The sequence below is a fragment of the Prionailurus bengalensis genome, chromosome A3 (genome assembly GCF_016509475.1).
Source record: "Prionailurus bengalensis isolate Pbe53 chromosome A3, Fcat_Pben_1.1_paternal_pri, whole genome shotgun sequence".
Classification (NCBI taxonomy): domain Eukaryota; kingdom Metazoa; phylum Chordata; class Mammalia; order Carnivora; family Felidae; genus Prionailurus; species Prionailurus bengalensis.
Window position 1 is genome coordinate 2,026,812 of NC_057354.1, and position 12,636 is coordinate 2,039,447.

The 12,636-nt window shown below is 60.1% G+C and overlaps 1 protein-coding gene across 2 annotated transcripts in view; it reads right to left on the reverse strand.

Annotated features, from left to right (window-relative positions):
- CDH4 (cadherin 4) overlaps nucleotides 1-12,636 on the reverse strand; it is a 541,742-nt gene that overhangs the window by 44,093 nt on the left and 485,013 nt on the right. For both annotated transcript variants that reach the window (XR_006292859.1, XM_043553542.1), the window contains exon 7: nucleotides 6,311-6,483. Coding sequence is in view for 1 of the 2 variants with exons in the window: in XM_043553542.1 (XP_043409477.1) it covers nucleotides 6,311-6,483 (173 nt within the window). In the remaining variant the exon portion in view is untranslated. The remainder of the gene's footprint in view (nucleotides 1-6,310; nucleotides 6,484-12,636) is intronic.

Consider the following 12,636-nt stretch of genomic DNA (forward strand, 5'->3'; position numbering starts at 1 on the left):
CATCACCACGACGCCTCGCCCCGCGACGCCGAAGGAGGCAGAGAGTGTCCACCAGCCGCCTCAGGACCACGGCAGCCCGTGGTCTGTGGATGTGCTCATCAGTGCAGACAGCTTGTGTCTAGTTATTTCACTTGACTCGCTTAAGATTCAGAGACCACCTGCTCTGGGCGGGAGGATGGGAAGGGCAGCTGGAGAGGGGCGCTCGGCCGCTGAGCGGACACCCGAGGCGGTCTCCCCAAAGGAGAGGCCCAGCCTCCCGGCGGGACGGGGCCGAGGGGCAGTGGAGGCCGGCGGACCCGGCATGGCCACACTCTACCCAGGCCGAGCGATGTGCGGGCTGGTGCGTTCCCAGTGTCTCCAAGAACACAGGGCAGAGGCCGGACGGCAGCGCCCTTGGCGGTCCCTACGCCAGGGGCACAGTGCTGGCAGCAGGCGCACGGCAGGGGTGTGGAGGACGGGGCCCACGCGGTACAGGGGCTCAGACAGGACAGGAGGGTTCCTGGGTGGGCCGTCTCCACTCGGGTGCAGGGGCTCTCCCCGCTGGACAACACAGCCTTTCTGGGGGGGGCCTTTGTGGGGGCTTTGCATCTGCAAAGTCGGCTCGAAGGTCTGAAGCGTGAGGTCAGGTGGGGGAGGACTTGACTGCAGGGCTTTGTGCCGAAGGCCGGACGACCGTCCAGCACAGGATGCGGACGTGGCTGTAGTGTGTGTGTGTGTGTGTGTGGGGGGGGGTCAGGCCAGCAGGTCACCGCACGGGACGCTTGTGGGAAGAGCTCGGCTGAGTGAACGGTGAAGACAGAAGGGCCCGGAGACCCTGGGAAAGACTGGATTTTGTCCTGAGAAAGGAGGCCATGGAGGGTGTTCATCTGGGCGACGGGTGGCTGGAGACTCAGGGCAGAGGGTCACGGGGCACGGAGGTTATTGTGCTTCACGGTGTTGGGTCACCAGCCCCCCTGCTCTGCACCCCTCGGCCGTGTCTGTCAAAGGGTGCCCTCCCGGCCTCTGGGCCCCGCGTACAAGGAGCCACCCCCGGTTCGGCCGGTGTCCCTTTAAGGGGGGCGCGGCTGTCACCGGCCGACGGACGGGGCATCTCACGTCTCCCAGGCAGCGGCGGTCGGCGGAGCTGGGAAGGCCCTGAGCCGCGGGGCACACGTCCAGCCCCACTCGAGGGTGCGTCCTGCCACCGGGCTGCCTGTGCCTTCAGAGGTCACGTCCTCTTCCTGTCCCGCCTCTCCTGATCGGCCAAACCCGACTCTCGAGGACCCTGTCGCCTGTCACGGCTGCTCCAGTCCCCCCTCTGTCAGATGTCACCGAGGTGCCCAATGAGGGGGGGAGGTGCGTGAGTGGGCTTCTCAGAGAGCCCTTCCCACGGACTCAACACCGGCCTGCTCGGCCCCCCACCTTGGGCCCAGAACAGCGGTTCGAGGGGGGATGGCCGGTTACTTCAGGGTGGGGTTGTTAGAAAAAGCAAATAAAAATACGGACGTACCACCCACTTAAATTGGAACTTCAGACACATGACCAACTTAGCATAAGTATGTCCCATGCGGTATTTGGGACATACTTACACTAAAAAGGACTTGTTTTTCTGGAGCTCAGGTCTAACTGGGTGTCCTGTGCTCCGTCTGGCAGGGTGGAGCACAGCCCCTCCGCTTGGCTCAGGAGCGTCCCAGGAGTGTCCCCTAGAAGGGCTGGGGGCCAGGCTGGGGTGGGCAGGCACCAGACAAAGACACGCACTTCAGGGGTACCGTCCTCCCTCAGGGCAGCACAAGCCCCCGCCCAGGGAGCCCTCACGTTCCCGTTTCTCAGGGGAGGAGAGCAAGGTCCTTGTGACTGGCAGCGCTGGCCGTCATGGGGCTGGGGTGCCCAGAGCTGCCCTAAGGTGGACGTGGCCCGTACACGTGTTCCGTCTGCCTCGCCTGGGATTTTGAAAAAGGTCGAACCTGGGGCGCCCGGTGGCTCCGCCCGTTAAGCGCCCGACTTCCGCTCAGGTCATGATCCCGAGGTTCGTGGGCTCGAGACCCACGTCGGGCTCTGTGCTGAGGGCCCGGAGCCTGGCGCCTCCTTCGCATTCTGTGTCTCCCCCGCTCTCTGCCCCTCCCCCGCTTGCATCTGTCTCTCAAAAATAAACATTAAAAAAGAAAAAGAGAAAAATCGAACCTGGAGCCTTCCCTGCTCGAGGTTCCAGTAAGGTCTGAGGTGTGGCAGGTCGTCCCCAGGCCCCTGGCACCCTCCCCCATGCACCCCTCCTTCTGCACCCCCACCCCAGGCTGTTTTGAGGACGAAGCGGTGCTGTGTGCACTGCCCGGCCGCGTGCAGCTTCCGTGGGGCCCCCGGAGGGGCCCTGGTGTCCACAGCAGGTGCCGGGTATCTGTTTTCTGGAAGCAAGGACGGGCCGGAAACGCCCACGCGTCGGCAGTTCTCCCTAACTCCCGCCGTCAGGGGGCCTGGCCAGCGTGCCCTCTGTCCTTCCCTCCCTGAGGGGGCCTGTTGGTCCACACACAGATTAAAGCCGGGAACAGAGGCCCCGTTCCTCCAGCACGGCAAGGCTGGCCTGGGGAAACGGTAGCACGTATCCAGAGCCTTCCTCGCGCGGCCTCCCGGAAGGGTCCTCTGGAAAGAGGCTCCGTAGATGCCGCTTTCCCTCCGGAAGAGCCGACCCCGCCAGCCGGAGCTCCCGGTAGGGCCTGTGGTGAGCAGTTCTTGTTATCTGACAGGGAGCTGAGGGCAGCCGGGCGGGCGGGACGCTCGGCTGGCTGGAAGGGCACCAGCCCTCCCGCCCCTCTGCCCACACCCATCAAATACTGAACAGAGCTCCGTGGAGAAGGTCGTGGGACGGCGGGGCCGGGGTCTGCCCGTGTGAGAAATCGACGTGCCCCAGGGCGGGCGCCCCTCCGCCCTGTCACGGTGGGGGTCTGGGGCGGGGGAGCGGATAGGGCCGCCTGCACAGGAACCTGGGGATAGCTCGCAGCAGCAGGGCTGAGGCGGTGTGGCCCGGAGCTCTGAGACACAGGGCTGGTGAGAGAGCCCACCCCCACCTCCCGCCCCCTGCAGGCCGCGGACAACACCAAGATGGGGAGCGGGCCTCCTTCGGCCTCTGCGCCGTGGTTTAGGTCAGCTGACGGACGCCCATGTCTCTGGGGGACTGGATGAGGCAGAGGGGCCACAGCGTCTGCCCATGGACACAGGGAGGTCATGGGCGGGCACGAGGGCGGAGCCCGAGACGGGGCTGGCAGCAGTAAGGACCCGGATGCTGCGTTCTATTTGGCGTTAAGGATGTCGGTTTCAACGCCGCACGTGGCTGGCGGCTACCTGCAGCCCGCCCTTGGAGGGCCACTTCCTTCCCATCCTTGAGTTCAAAGGACACCTGTTAGGATTTAGGAATCCCAAGAAGAGCAGGTCAGGCCTCAAGAATCTCTCCCCCAAATTCCTGTCCACCTGGAGGCTCAGAATGTGACCTTATCAGGAAGGAGGGTCTTTGTGGGTGTGACCGGTTCAGATGAGGTCACACTGGATTGGGGTGGGCCTCAAATCCAATGACGGTGTCCTCATAAGAAGAGACATAGAGAGGCACACACAGAAGCCACGTGACCGGAGGCAGAGCCTGGAGCGACGGGGCCACCAGCCAAGCAGTGTCCGCAGCTGCCAGGGGCTGTGACAGGCAGGAAGGGTCCTCCCCTCGGGCCTCCAGAGGGGGCCATGGCCTGTCCACACCGTGGCCGCGGGCTCCTGGCCCCTCGAAGTGTGACACGGGAGTTTTCGGAACTTTGTTACAACATCCCTGGGAGACTCCTCCGATGCCCTTCCCGGAGGCAGCGATGGGGCAGGCCCTGGGGGGGCTTCCTGCCCTCGGGCGGAGGCACGTGGGGTTCTCCCTGTATAACCCGTGCCGCTTCCCGGACGTATTTGTTCACTTGGTGATTTCTTCCTTGCCGGCTTCTCCTTCCCACAAAGCGAGCCGCACACGTGCTGGGAGGCCGCCTGCCCTGGTCACGGCTGTCTCCCCAGCGTCTCTGATAGTTTTTAGCACATACGAGGTACTCAAAGTTTTTGACCGAATGAAGGAACGTGCCTAGTGGGATCTATGATTTCTTGAGACAAGTTAGCTGTGTGATGCGTAGCATTCAGGAGAAGTGAGTGCTGGTCATTCGTCCCAGAGAGCAGAAAATGTGATCGGTTCTACCAGACCCCAGGGTCCGGAGCAAGGTCACCTCCTCTGAGAAGCCTCCCCGGATTTCTCCATTGTGAGAGCACCTCATCCGTACAAGATACTTCGTGCATGCGATCCCCGGCACCCCCCTGCAGCATACTCATTTATTTAGTCCCCCACTCTGCACCCCCCCCACACACCTTTGGGGACAGGCCTAATGAGCTCTCCATCCCCTGTGCCTCACCCAGCACCTCTGTCCAAATCTGCTACACAAGAAAGGAAAAGACTGTGTGAATCTCTCCAATGGCCTTCCCATCGGGAATCACTGTCACAGCCTGAGGCTCCACCTCCCCGGCTAATGACAGCAGCCTCCTGGGGGCCGGGGAGCAGTCCCTCCCCGGCCCCCCCCCCCCCCCGGTCCCTGACTCCAGGGCCTGATGTGGACGGAGCCGGCGCCTGTCTTGGTCCCTGGGAGGGTGGTGGGGTCTTGACGGGTCCCCCAGTGCACACATCTCCACCGACGCCGGGACAAGAAAACCCTGAACCCGCGCCTCTGCAGCCCCACGAGTCTCCCTACCAGTTCTCGTCCCGCTGCCACGGCCCGCACCTCCCCGCCCTGCCCACCAGGCTGGCGTCACTGTGTCTGTGTCTCAGAGGGAGGGCACCGTGGCTGGCGCTCAGGGCTGTCCGCTAACACGCTCACGGCCGTGCGGCTGCCAGGGCCACCCTGCATCCTGCCGAGCCCCGATGCTGCACAAATGACCTCTCGCGTGACCTCTCCGCCCCAGTCCCCCAAACCCACTACGAGTTAGGAATTCCAAGGAAGGCGCCTCGTGCCTTCCCGGGAGGCGGGGGGCACTCTCCATGCTACAACCTGGCGTTCACGGATTAGGAAGGCGCAGGTGGGGCGGCCCGGCTGGACAGGTTCTGGTAGCTTTGTCGGGAGGAGGTCTATACTCTAGGTGTTAGGTGTCCCCTCTTCAAACCTACAGGATCACCAGGTGTGGGGGTCAGTCTGGGACGGGAGAACCTGCTGGGAGAAGCTTGGCCCTGAAAATTGACACTCGGCAGGGCCGCGGCTCACTGTCCCAGTTCAAGATGAGGTCCCCCGGACCCAGAGAACAGGCCCGTGACACTTCCGGGGAGGGGGAGCCATTGGCCACCGAGGTGAATGTGGCCAGGAAGCCGTTAATACAGGCAGCGAGCCAGGACCGAGGAGCACAGCCCTGTTTGCTCTGAGCTCCGCCAGGGTCTCCTCCCAGTCCTGGGAGCCGAATGCTTTAGAGGATAAACTGAGTCACGTATCCTTTAGAGGGCATGCCGGCCTGTGGTCACAGAGCGAACAGGAGGTTGTCATCGAGCCCAGAGGCAGGACAAGCAGGTGACAATCCTCTGAGAAGCTTGGAGTACCCGCGGCTGCCACCTGGGGACTTTCGGCCAGGAGCAGCTGCCGAATCTGCCCGGGGCCCCAGAGCCAGGTGACTGGGGCAGTGCCGTCTGTCCACACGGGAACGTGCGGCCCAGCGCCTGCAGACGCACCCGAGCATGGTGGGAAAATGCCTCTCCGGCGGCAGCAGCAAAGGCTCCTTTGCCCACCCTGTCCTGAGGTGGCCTCCCTCCGGGGTCTGGCCCTGGGTGGGGTCCACACAATGGGGTGAGGGAGTCTGGGTGTAACCCAGGAGCCAGCCTCGCGGCGTCCCGGGAGGGGCAGGGAAGGTGAGAAGTACCCAGCATCGGCTCTGATTGTGCCTGGCCCGCGCGAAGGGTGCCGCCCCCTCTGTGCGCCTCACTTCATCTCGGGGTACAGCGGATGGCCTGCCACCTGGACGCCAGGGTCAGACGCGGGAGGGAGTTCCAGGTGTGTACGTGCCAGTCCCCAGACCCGGGGACCCGCTGGGCGGCATCCTGAGACCCACAGAGGTTCACCCCCGCTTTTCGGAGCCTGGGCCCCTCGGCCCCACACATCCAGCTGGGACTGTTCTGGAAACCACACGTGGGACAAGCTCCGCAATCTACTGGAACTGCCTTGTGGAAACCCCGGTCCTCCCACCCCCCCACCAGGCGCAGTAGGAGATGAGTCTTCTGGGGACACGACCGACCGACCGGGGCCAGGGCGGCCTCTCCCACACGGGCTCCCCGGCCCCGCGACGCCCACCTCACCTCTCGGTCCAGGCCAGCTGCCACCGTCACAATGTCCCCCGTCTCGCTGTTGATGGTGAACATGTTCTGGGATGGGCTTTGTGGGGTCTGGGTCACGATCCGGTACCGCACCATCCCGTTGGCCGTGGTGCTGTCGTCAGCGTCATTGGCCGTGACCGTCATCACGTAGGTGCCTGCGACAGAGAAAGCATCTCAGGTGGAAATTGCTGGCGACACGTGCGGCTGCGTCCTCGCACACACCCAGGGCAGACATCACCAGCTGATCGCAGATCCGCGTGGAGGCCTCCGGAGCCGCCCATCCCCCCCCCCCCCCCCACGTGCCGGACGCCGGCCAATCGCGGGAGATGGTGCTAGAAGGAACCCTGCTCCCGCACTTCCGCACAGAGACCCTCTGCAGGATTTCTGCTCGAGCTCAGGGCTCAGCCCTTCCTTCTTTCTCAGCTGCGGGAGGGCCGGGGCCCAGAGACCACGCTTCTCATGTTCCGAGCCCAGCGCTCTCCACCCGCTCGGCTCTCAGCCTCCGCAGGGGCGCGGGGCGCGGGGCGCGGTGCAGCGGGACGTGGCGGCGCAGAGTGGCGGGGACGGGGGCGCGGCGGGGACCTGCGGCACATGGAGAAGGAACGGGGTCTGGGCGGTCTGCGGAAGGCATGGAAAAGCGCTTGTGGGGCGCAGGGAAAGCGAGCCGAGGGGAGACCCCGCAGGGGGCTGTGCACACGGGGGTGGAGGTGGGGTGTACGTGCAGGGGTGCCTGCGGGACACGCGGCTGTCTGTGTTTCAGATCCAAGCGGTTGGGGAGCCGCCCCCGTGGCCCCTCGTCTCAGTGCTGGCGGGGGATGGCCCGACCCTGCCTCGTGACTGCAGGTCCTTTTGGTGTCCACCCTCCCCGGGTTGGATCAGCGGATCCCGCTCCCTGGCCACTGTGATGGGTTCAGCCGTGGGCACCTCACCCATCAGAGCCAAAGGCAATAGTTTCCTTTGCTGGGGTTTCTGGGAAACCAAAAGTTGTCCCTGACCCTGGAGCTGCTGGCTCAGTGAGTGAGGTTGGGGGTTATGGGCACTTTGTGGCCACAGAAGGCCAGGGCCATCTCAGGTGACAACTTCTCCCTAGGAAGCCCCTGGATCAAGCTGCACCTGAACCTATCACCTAAAGACTTTTTAGACATCAAGACTTTAAGGAGCAGTAGTTTAAGGTTCATAGCAAGACCTGACTAGAAGTACTTTCGTGTCACTGAGCTCATGCATTTCCATTCTTGTGCCATTTCAGTTTGAGTCTGTGTCACGTGCAGCTGAGTTCTGAGTAGCACCATCCCCAGCCTCGTGCCTGCCACTGGAGCCCTGGGCCCAGTGGCCCCTGTCCTGAGCTGCATGTGTTGACTTCAGTTCCTCGCTCCCAGGTTGGGAACAGCGTGCTGTCCAGGGCCCTGCAGGGGTGCAGGGAGTGTGGGCACCTTCTTTGACAGGACCCTTTCTTGGGGGTTGTTGTCTTAAGCTGGGGCTGAACCGGGCTTGGGGTTTCAAGCTGTGCAGCTAGGCCTCCAGGCCTGAGAAAGGGCGAGGAGGAGGGGGGGAAGGGCAAGGAGAGAGGGGCTCTACACCCAGAAGCCCCGTCAGCGGGGCCTCCGTTTCCTCATGAGCTCCTTGACGAGGTCCCTGCTCCCAACACGGCCCCTGACTGGTGACCCGGGGAATCAGTTTCAGGGACCAAGGTGTTCCCAAACCTTTAAAATCCCAGGCTCAGAGTCAAATTTGGTGCCTTGTGAGAGAGAGTTCTGGAGGCAGTGTGCGGGCCGGATGCTGCTAAGGCTCTCGCTGTCTGGGACCCGCCCGGTCAGTCTGTGCCCTCTGGCTGTGCCCCGGCAGCCACTGGGTGTGGAGCACTCGGTCTGGCTTGTCAGTAGCAAGAGCTGCCCTTTAGTTTGGACTCATTATAACACTGTGTTAGATTCAGCAGCCGCATGTTTGCTAAACGCAGGAGCCTGCTCTTTAAACAGATGATATGCTTCTGACAATTCTTCTCTGATTGCAGAAGGAAAGCCCATCCGGTAACCAGTGCATGTTCTCTGGAAGATATCAGATGGTTCAAAGTAGGAAAAGCCCACCCATGACCCAGTCCCCGACACAACTGCCTAGCACCTGGCTTAGAGTCTCTGGTCAAGGAGCCTGAATTTCACATCTTCACCACCGAGAGCCTTTCTGCCCTTCCTTTTTTTTTTTTTTTTTTTTTAAGCAACTTTATTACTGATTAAAGAAATGAAAGGAAGGCATTTTTCACATACGAAAAAGGCAAACACTATTTAAAAATAACGATGATACAGGGACGCCTGGGTGGCTCAGTGGGTTAAGCATCCGACTTCAGCTCAGGATCTCACGGTTTGTGAGTTTGAGCCCCGCCTCGGGCTCTGTGCCAACAGCTCCGAGCCTGGAGCCTGTTTTGGATTCTGTGTCTCCCTCTCTCTCTCTCTCTTCCAAAAATAAGTAAACATAAAAAAAATATAACGATGATACAGAATAGCAGTGATATATAGAGGACCTGGGACTCCTGCGTCCCCTTCTCTCCAGGGAGCAGACGGCCTCAGCTTCCAGCCTCAGCTTCCGGAGGCAGTTCCACTGTCTGTACGTATCCAAATGCCTTTAAAACGTGTCCAGTCAAGAAATCCACTTGTAGGAATTTGTCCCAAGGGGAAAATCACAGATGTACAAGAGATGATTGATCCGTGCCCTTGGCTGTCCATGCGGACATGGCTCCCGATGGCCAAGTGTGAAAATCCTCGACAAAGACTTACCAAACACCCACTACGTGCCAAGCACCATGTTTGGCATTGCACGTTAGTGAGCAAAACGGGACAACATCCCTGATGCACAGGGGTAGGTGTGACTATCAAATCCCCCACATGAGGACCCTCGTAGGGACGCAGTGTTCCATACCTTGACTGTATGGACCCCCAAGAGCTGGCTGTGATATTGTACTGAGGTTCTGTGAGACTGAACGAAAATAGAGCTCTAACCCGCCACCCGCAGGGACCAGCCCGGTGGGGGACATGACCTGCCACCTGCAGGGACCAGCCCTGCAAGCACAGCTCTCTACAGGTCAGCTTGGAGGAGGTGAGACCCTCTATCTCTGGTGACAATCCAGGAAGCCACACATGAGCCCAGCAGCAAAGAGCCCAGAACGGCCGGGACTTGATCAATACCTGACAACTTCCCCGTTTAAGTCCCCCTGCTTCTGACTCAGGGCTGACCAGGGTGTGTCCCCAGTGACACAGGCCCCCCCCCCCATCCCAGGCCCGCAGTCCCATCAGGGACACGCGGACGCTCTCTTAGGTGCACGTTGCACGTGGCTCTACAGCGATCTCCAGTAAAAGTCCAAGTGGAAAGACCCCTGACCCGTGAAGCTCACGTCCAGTGGTGCAGACAAGCAAAGAGCATAATCGATACGTAAATGATATTAGCTGTAGGACAGCGGGGTGCTGGTTAAATAAATCATGATGTTCTTATAATAACATTCCTACAGTGGACTAGCTCAGAGCCATTAAAATGTTGTAGAAGAATATTTAATGATATCTGAAATTTTCATGATACATGTACGGCTCCCTGGAGAAGAATGAGGTTTCTCAACTCTTCAGTACGACCCTGGTCTTTAAAATCTCGTGTTTATGCGAAGGAGAGAAGGCCAGAGGGTGTATGTCAAATGCTCTCGACAGCAATCTCTGAGTGCGGGACCGCACGTGTAATTTGATTTTTGCTTTCTGAGTTTCTCTGTATCTTCCAAGTTTCCTTCAAAGGGTTGATTATCAGAAAATAAAATGTTACTAAAAAAAGCAAAACAGAAAAAGAAATACTCAGCCGAGAAACAGAATATGGGACTTCTTTTTTTTTTAAACCTAAATCACAATTTGGTTTCTCTCAAAAAAAGAGAGATTCTGAAAATCTGCTGGGTCTGTGGTCACCACCGCACAGTCAGGTGACGGGCGCATGTCACCGGAGAACCCTGCCAAAGGTCGGAAAGGGGCAGGGTCGCTGGGGAACAGAGGAGATGGGGGTAAACCCGGGGCCTTCGGGGCCGCGGAGCTGAGCAGGGTCCAGGAGGTGGGAAGAGGCAGGAGGAATCCCTTTTCGAGAGCTTGGAGGGCCCTCTGGGGGAGGCAGCCTCCCTCCCTGTCTGGGCGTGTTCTCCACCCCCGGTGAGCTTACCCACCCGGTGGGCACCGGGACTCTGCTGACCCGGGGGCAGGCTCTGACCTGCTGGGTCCCTGTGCCACTGTGTACTCCCGACACACGAGGGCTTCTCCTTCCAAACCCTGCCTCCTACCTTGGTCTCGGCTTTCTTTCCCCGAGGCCTGCAGTGAACGCTGTGGCCTGTGGCCTCCTCCGTGTCCTTCTGTCCTGGGGTTTGGAGGGGTGAGCCCGACAGGCAGTGGCTAGTGGCCATGACCTCACTCCCTCCTCCAAGGCTCTGGCAAGGTGGGTGGTCTGGCAAACCTCCGCCAGGGAGCTCGAGGCCTTTCCTCGGGCACAGACAAGGTGCTGGGGGGTGGGGGGCTGAGACGGTGCTCCGGCAAACTGGACGGTTTGAAGCAAGAGAACTTTATTATCCCCCAGAAGTGCAAAAACAAAGTGTCGGCAGGGCGGTGCCCCCTCTGACGGTGCTGGGAGCGGAGGGGGTCCTTCCTGCCTCTGCCGGCTCTGGGGGCCGCCAGCCACCCTTGGCATTGCTTGGCTCCAAGCTGTCCCCTGCCGTCACGTAGCCTCCTCCTCTGTGCCTCAGTCCTAATCTCCCCTTCTTACAAGGGACTCCAGCCCCAGTGGATCAGGACGCATCCTAATGAATTATGTCTGCAAAGATCGTGTTTCCCAAGAAGGCCACGTTCCGAGCTTCCGGGGTGACCCCGGTTTGGGGGGACACCATTCCATCCGGTGCAGGGACCGGGGTGGGGCTGAGGCGGGCAGTTAAGCCAGGCAGTCGGGCTGACCCCTGGGTAACAAGGCACTAGAAGAGAGACCTTTCCAACCAAACGCCTGTGGCCTCGGGCCAAGCTGGGCTCAGGGTCAGACTGTACTCCATCCGGATCAGACCCCGGCCCTGCCGCCCCCGGGGCCTGGTTCTGAACCTCACTGAGCCTCTTGGAGCCTGGGGGTCCTCTTCTGGAAGCTGGACGTCCCTCGTGGGGTCCCGAGGGCATGCGCCGGTGCCTGGGGCGTGAGCAGGGCCGTCCCCATGCGTCTGGAGGCTGTGGCTGCCGGCCTCCAGCCGGGCGGGTCTGAGTCCACGCACAACCACGAGCCCCAGCTACCCCAAGGACAGGCCACGGACCCGGGCATGCCCTCCGCTAAGGAAGCGCTTACACCAGCAGCATCTATGGTAACACGGGGAGACGGTGCGTCCTCGTTCCCGGGGCCCAGAGGACGAGAAACGAAGCATCCTTCCAGGGTTTTCTGGGCGCCTCCTTGGGCCTCTCTCCCCGGTAGAAAGGCTTCCATTTTTCTTGGTGAATGAAACAGAACAACGGGATTGTATTTTCATCTACGCGGGGCTGCTGCTGCTGCCGCCGGGGTGGGGAGCATCTCTTACTGATCGCACCGGCAAGGAAAGCGGAGAAAGCAGAGGGTCGGCTCTTGCAAGAAATTCGTGTACAAACGCGGCCGTCCGCCTTAAAGGATTAATTTCACAAGCCTTAAATTGAAGTTTAATTTGAAAACTAATTCAGCCCCATAATTGGCTTTCTGCTCAAATCACTGAGGCTAAAGATTTAAATTCTTAATATTCAGATGACTTTCAAGTATCTGGTACCATCTGTGCATCAGTCCGTGGCATTAATCTCAGGGAGCCCTCCGCCGGCACAGAAATAAAATAAATAAATAAACGGGCCACTAATAGAATAATCTATTTAAGCAAAACTCTGCGTTATCAAGATGAGGGTTTCTTTGACTTCATTGGCAGCATATAGATTTCTCTGCTATTTAATATTTTAAGGCGACATTAATTTCAAAATTTATAATATAGGCCTTCACCCAGTTACGAGGGGTTAGGGAAATCAGGAATTCCAATTAAAGCCTTTTTTAGTTAAAAGATAATCACCGCGGAGGCATCTTTTCTTGTGAGGGTCTCGAAGCCTGCCTCGCAGAACTGTCAGCCGAGCAGCTCCGAGCTCCAGGAAGGAGGGCCCGGGCGTGTCCTGAGCCCTGGTTAGCCTCCAGGGCTCCCGGGTAGGGGGGCTGTCGGGCTGGGGCTGGGGTTCACGGCGTCCCGCCCTCACCTGGGCGCACAGCGGTGAAGAGAACAGATAGGATCTCTGCCCGGCGCTGTAAGCCAGCAGCAAAGTAAGTAA